General features: G+C 38.5%; 1 protein-coding gene across 1 annotated transcript; it reads right to left on the reverse strand.

The window, feature by feature from the left end:
- Nucleotides 1–697: 697 nt before the first annotated feature.
- LOC124795362 lies at nucleotides 698–2,916 on the reverse strand (the record flags this gene model as incomplete). Its single annotated transcript, XM_047259364.1, is given in 1 exon segment — nucleotides 698–2,916. A coding segment is annotated over 1 exon segment (160 nt), but the record flags the coding sequence as incomplete, so codon positions are not given.
- Between the last annotated feature and the right edge of the window lie 4,454 nt (nucleotides 2,917–7,370).

The following is a 7,370-nucleotide window of genomic DNA, read 5'->3' on the forward strand; positions in this document are numbered from 1 at the left end:
TAGATGTTCGCTCAGCCCACATAGAAGATCTTAATGCTTCACTCGCTGAAGTTCTATATGCCAAGCCTCTCCTTCACCTTCAGCCACATCCGAGAATGTCCCCACACTGGTCGAGTGGATAAGCACACACGTCGCACACCTCCGCACCCCCTTGACCCACCCCCACACCACCACACCTGTATTCATCCCAAGGACCTGCCTTTGACTGATTCATCTCCACCTGTTCAGCTGTTGGAACCATGGCAGTGCTGCACCGCCAACACTGACGCCCCCACTTCCTGCGCCGGCCGCTGCCTACAACCACTGCATTGACACCAAGATCATGAATTCGTGCAATGAGGCTTCCCTCCGCCATACTCTGCACTACTGGGGCGGGGTGGTCACCCTCTGTGGCATCTCTGGTACACAGTGCCCTATCTTTACGACTTTAGTGTTCGAGTGTTAACTTTCGGTGTGTACCATGTTCAACTGTGATGTTTGTTGTATACGAGTTATTAATAAATGTGTATTGTGTTATCTCTCAACTAATCCTACATGATAACCACAGCTCTATGAAATAAGCCTTTTAAATGGAAGAAGATACTACAACAGAAATTTATTATTTATTGAAAAAGGTTAGATGCTTACCATAATTTCAGAAAACAGCCAGCAATGTATTATTTTTTTATTGACAGAATATTCAATACATTATTTAAAAAGTCATGTTACAAGAAATATTAGAAATGCTATAATATGCTTCATGTTCAGCATCATTGTACCACAGTTCACAATCAATAACAACAAATATATTCATTGTAAAACTCCAGAAACACTTGTGTTAGGCATACATATTTTAAATTCACTGAATGGAAACATGGTTGACATGGAATTATTAGTACAGAAACATAGAGAAAACCCTTTAATGAATTCAGCTACATTTAGGCAAGAGATAATTCCTATTTTAGGAGGGAAGACTGTGCAAATTCATAGCATAATATCACTTAGTGCAGTATAACAAATAAGATATTCTTAATTCAGTACATACAGATAAAATCCCTGTTGTCTTTTGGTGTTTTGTGTTTTTTTTTTCAGTTCATTGAGTCTGCTGCTGGTATGTCTGTGGAGTCATTCTTTATTTTTTCATTACGAGCAGTCATTAACTTCTTCTAATGTCACAACATAAAAGTTCAAGCAAAGCATGTATGTAATTGTACACTTGCACTTCCTGCTGGACATAAATACAGATATTGGAAGTATATTTTAGTTTGTACTGTAAATATTAATTTTATCCTTAAAATATTGGAATATCTCTGATATAACCAACACAATTATAAGAAATCTGGTCTCAGACCATTACACTACAAGCAATTGGTAGAACACAGTGAGCAGTATGAATGGTTAATTTCCCTCTTGAACACATTTTTTTCCTCTCAAAAGATGATTGTGTGATAGAGTAGCCATATTTATCATTTAGCTTCTGGGAAAGAACTGTCTCAGTCAAAAGCCAAATGCAAAACACTAAATGTAAGCAGTGACTTGCTGCTCCTAAAATCTGTAACTAATTACACAGTGCAAAACATCTTTATTCCAGCATTATTTTCATTTTATAGTCAGAAAATTTTGAACAATAATGATTACTATTACAATGCCAAGTTTAGACAAATGTGAAAGGTCACATGCTGGAAGGAAGCATATAGACTTTTTCTACTTTGAAAATTTTTTTTTGCGGGAATATTGTGTCTTGAAGTAAAATATCTAGTGCGAAAGAAAAATTAATCTTAAAAGAAGGTACCAACTAGTGCAGAATAAATTCACCTTCTGATCAAGGCCACTTGAAATAACTGGTTCAAACAGGTACTCAGGGCTGCAAAAAAATCTGCCAATAAATGTTATATGTCAACACAAGAAACAATGTAAAAGTATCACAGTGCATCAAGGACATGCATGAGCTACAAGCATGATGAGGAAAAGTCTCTGAGAAAGAGAAAAAATTCTCCAAAGTAAGAGGAATAAGATCTTTTGATGTTTTGGGCTATAAACACTGTTCCTGCAAGGATGGTTATGTATTTAAGATTTATTTATTTTAGCATTAAAGGAGAATTATTGGCAATTAGAACAGTTTTGTAGATGTACAAAATAGCCTTTTTGCAGGATCAAAGCTGATATTGGAGAACACGTGTGTGTGTGTGTGTGTGTGTGTGTGTGTGTGTGTGTGTGTGTGTGAATGAGAGAGAGAGAGAGAGAGAGAGAGAGAGAGAATGAATTTATCTTCCACTTAAATACAATGAATATAAATTTTTCTTGCATTTATTTTTCTGCTCATTTGTTGTATAGTAACTGCTTTCACCAATTTTTCATTTTCCAACTGTTTAGCTTAATGTTCTACAAAAAATCTGAACTTATCAATATAATAATCTTTGTTCTTAATGGAATCAAAATTTTTGGACCTGTGAGCTTGTAGGCACTGTATAAAGGTACACCCTGTGTTATAGCTTGATGATTTTTAAACTGAAGAGTTCAGTGCCATCTGTGCAATTTCTGATGCTCCACAGACACAGCAGTGCTGTTCAGTTATTTATGATGTTCTCCTCCTAATCCAGCTGTTTCTGCCCCAGCAATTTCACTGGATTTTCAGAAACAATTTAGCACCTGTGCATCCACAGCTCCAAAAGAAGGAAACACCACAAGTTCTTATAAACACACTTTCAGCCTTTGTTGATGAATGCCAATTTATACACTGGAGCCAGTGTGTATGGCAATGGACCAATGAGTAAATGTTATTTCTTCTTTTTGTGCCTTGCAGTTCCTTGGGCTGACTTTGCTGTTGGTGGCTTTTGTTGAGTTGTATGCTGCTGCTGTGGTGGTTGCTGCATCACATTTTCTTCAGTCTCTGCTTCCTGGGCATTGTCGGATCCTGCCAGTGTCACCTGCACCTTGAAATGATTGAATAATTATAAATTACATGTTACATGTACATTTGCACACACAAGCAAAACTAATTCTAGCAGCAGGTAATTATCTTTTTTATGTCTGATACTCCATTTAAGACACTAAGGGATAATATAAGGGCAATCGATAGGTAGTATTATTTATAAATTTCGAAGAGACAGGTTTCTGAATGATAAATTACCTCCCATTAGCAATCTGCAGATATATATATATATATATTTGGATCTGAGTTAATGTTATCGTTAATCCCTAATATTATAACAGCTTCTTTAGCTATCTTCATCAGATTTGAAGATCTCAGCTGATCACCATATAGATTTAAATCAACACTCTAATAGAAGACACCCTGGGCTGCTGCCAAATTATTCAGGGAAAATGACAACATTTACTCAGATGCAAACTAAAAATTTTGAGAAAATTACAGAAGGCTTCTAATATCACTATTCTCTATAGCAGTGGTGGTCCTGAAGCAAGAATTAGATTTTAGTTGTTATCCACTGCATCACTTTTTTCATATGTTAGGCAAAAGCTTACTTTCTTGAGCCAATGGATACTGTTTAAAGGTAGAAAATATTCAGATCTTTTCATTTTTTGAGGGCCATGTACCATCACATTTAACATTTCTTTCGAAAAAATCATATAATATTTTGGAAATTAAATGAATTACTTACTGTATGTTCTTTTGTATTTCTTACAACGGAATCACACAAGCATTTTTCAATGCATTGTGAACTTAATATTTTAATTTGGTATTTTTATTGAGCCAGGCTGTCTAGCAATGTTAAGTATACAACAACAGATCTAATAATAAGCAGCTGTTGAAAGAAAAAGGACACTAACACCAACTGTAGGCTGTGGAGGAAGAGGAGCAGCAGAGGTGCCCACATTTGCAGTACTTTGTTATAAGCCATGATGTTGTGAGATCATGGAAAATGTTATTCTGATGATTTCAATAATATTTGAACACAGTTTCAGACAACCACATTTCAAAATGAAGTTGGCCATCTGTGTTGGGAAAAGACAAGTAATTTTAATTTTGAAAGGTTTTAGGGACACTGTTTGTAATCCTAAATATCAGCATTCTCTTATTAAAACCTTCTTAATCCAACTAAAGCTGTCAATGATTTGACTACACCACCTCAGGAAGCTTGTACACGGTGCTGGTACTACTACGACTACTACTACTAGTAGTAGTAATAGCCGAAACTGAAGACATTGTAACTTCCTTTAATAGACTTACTTTGTTTAAGTGACAAGAGATCGTATTGACACAAAGGTGATCTGTTGCACTCTCTTGTGTTATATTTAGTTTTATATCACACTCCACTAACAACTGAAATAGCGGTGCCCTTAACTACTACTTATTGACAGTTAATGGGGATTTACTAGGGTATTATCTGAGGTCGAACTCAGTGGCTCATTCAACGTAGCTATTGGTAACCAAAAGTAACCATTTTGATTAATAAATCAGGGACAGTCTATAGATCTTTAGATTTGAATGTGTTAGGTGTCACACAATGATTGCCTGCTAAATGACACTTTTGGCTCTGCTTGTACTTGATCAACATATAAATTGGCAAAGTTGATTCCTGACTTTTGAGATTTAAAAGCAATCAGGTCTGGGTTGTAACTGCTGTGAACACAGAACTTCGGGGGTTTATCAGTGTTAATGTGTTTCAACAAACTGTTCATGTTCTTACATGTTAATATAACATGGGCAGTTATTGGGCACCCTGCTGTCACGTGAGTGTTTCTGGGACATCGGTAAGAAATATTAGAAGTGAACTAAGGGCAATCAAGAAATGGCTTTACACACTGAGGAACAGTCAACTACAACTGCAGCAGCACACTGATGTATAAAGTTTGGCTAGATAAGCAATAACATGGCCCTTAGAAATCCAGTCATTTTTACTCAGTTACTTCATACTTAGGGACAATAAATTGCAGAAATTTAGAATCTGACTGTATGTTAATGGAGTGGAAGGTAAGTTAAGTAACATCTATTAGAGTATTGTAGGCTTCTCATTCAAGGATTGTGTTCAATAAATCCTAACATAGGAGAGCCTTCAGTAATGTGAAACAAATTATACTATATATTAATAGGCAGAATATATCCTAGCAGCCTACTTCTGCCAGGTAAAAAAAAATTGTTAGTTACAGGAACTACTTCTACACTATTTTTAAAGCATTAAAATCAGATTATTACATGTTTTTGCACAAAAGCAACTATTTGGAGAAAAAAGTAGCACTGCTCTCCCTCAGTTGCTGTTTTGATCTAGAACTTCATTATTAACATTTATGTAAATTTACTGATTTAACCTGTCCATACACTGGAAAAGAAACCTGTTTAATATTAACAGGAGCATAACTAGAATTTACATCCTAAAGTCAAGACATTCTGATACGTTATGCTCTGTTAATAAAATACTCTTTCTTCTTTTTCTTTTTATTAATATTTCATTCTTAGTACACATATCAATAAAAGTTTCGCATCACCCCGGTTCCCAGAACTCCTGAAGATAGAGGTTGACTGTGGGTATTATATCATGGACACAGCCCCTTTGACCGTTCAGAGAAGTCACTAAACTGCCCAAAGATTTAAACAACCATGCATGAGCATTGCCTATTAGATGGAGAGGGCCCAACAACGTATCAGTTCCAGTCATTCCACCAGGAAAGAGGTACATGGCTCGTGTTGTCTGCAGTTCAACCACGCATAAATGGCCAATACCACAGTTTTTTATGTCCGCATTGTTACTTTGTGCCAGGAAGGGCTCTCAACAAGGCAAGTGTCCAGGCGTCTCGGACTGAACCAAAGCGATGTTGTTTGGACATGAAGGAGATACAGAGAGACAGGAAATGTTGATGATATGCCTCACTCAGGACTACTACTGCAGTGGATGACCGCTACCTACAGATTATGGCTCAGAGGAACCCTGAAAACAACACCACCATCTTGAATAACGCTTTTCGTGGATCCACAGGATGTCGTGTTACGACTCAAACTGTGTGCAATAGGCTGTATGATGTGCAACTTCATTCCCAACGTCCATGGCGAGATCCATCTTTGCAACCACAACACCATGCAGCGCAGTACAGATGGGCCCAACAAGATGCCAAATGGACTGCTCAGGATTGGCATCACATTCTCTTCACTGACGAGTGTCGCTGCCTTCAATCAGACAATCGTCAGAAATGTGTTAGGAGGCAACTCAGCCAGGCTGAACGCCTTAGACACACTGTCCAGCAAGTGCAGCAAAGTGGAGGTTCACTGATGTTTTGGGGTGGCATTATGTGGGGCTGATATACACTGCTGGTGGTCATGGAAGGTGCCATAATGGCTGTACGATATGTGAATGCTATCCTCTGAACAATAGTGCAACCTTATTGGCAGCATATTGGCGAGGCGTTCATCTTCACGGATGACAATTTGTGCCCCCATCATGCACATCTTGTGAATGACTTCCTTCAGGATAATGACATCACTCAACTAGAGTGGCCAGCATGTTCTACAGACATGAACCCTATTGAACATGACTGGGATAGATTGAAAAGGACTATTTATGGATGACGTGACCTACCAACCCTCTGAGGGATATACGATGAATTGCCATTCAGGAGTGGGACAATCTGGACCAACAGTGCCTTGATGAATGTGTGGATAGTATGCCACAATGAATACAGGCATGTACCATTGCAAGAGGGCATGCTACTGGGCATTAGAGGTACCAGTGTGTACAGCAGTCTGGACCACCACCTCTGAAGGTCTCATTGTAAGGTGTTACAACATACAATGTGTGGTTTTCCTGAACAATAAGATGGGTGGAAATGATGTTTATGTTGATCTTTATTCCAATTTTCTGTACAGGTTCCGGAACTCTTGGAACCGAGGTGATGCAAAACATTGTTTGATGTGTGTATCTACAGTCACATTAATTTTCCCACTTATCTAAAGCCTAAATAAACACCTTTTGCAGCACCAGATGTGCAGGAAGAGAGTCAATGAGGTTCTGGAAGGTTCTGACAGGGATGCGGAGCCATGCCAAATCTGGTGCTGTGGCCAGTTGTGCTTGGTTTCTTGGCCGAAGATCCATGGTGTGAACAGCTGGATTGAGGTTGTCACACAGATTCTTGACTGGGTTTAAAACCAGGGAGTTTGGTGGCCATGGGAGTACAGTGATCCCATCCTGCTGCTGTTTGAACCACACATGTACACTGTGAGCTATGTGACATATTGCGTGGTCACACTGTTAGATGCCGTTGTGCTTGGGGGGGGGACTGCATGTATGGTGGACATGGTCCCCAAGGATAGATGCATACTTGTGTTAATCCATTGTGCCTTTCAGAATGAAATCACCAGGGAATGCCATGCAAACATTTCACAGGCCATAACACTCCCTCCTTTGGCCTGGACTCTTCCAACAACTGTTGCAGGGTGTTTG

The sequence above is a fragment of the Schistocerca piceifrons genome, chromosome 4 (assembly GCF_021461385.2).
Source record: "Schistocerca piceifrons isolate TAMUIC-IGC-003096 chromosome 4, iqSchPice1.1, whole genome shotgun sequence".
NCBI classification, from domain to species: Eukaryota; Metazoa; Arthropoda; class Insecta; order Orthoptera; family Acrididae; genus Schistocerca; species Schistocerca piceifrons.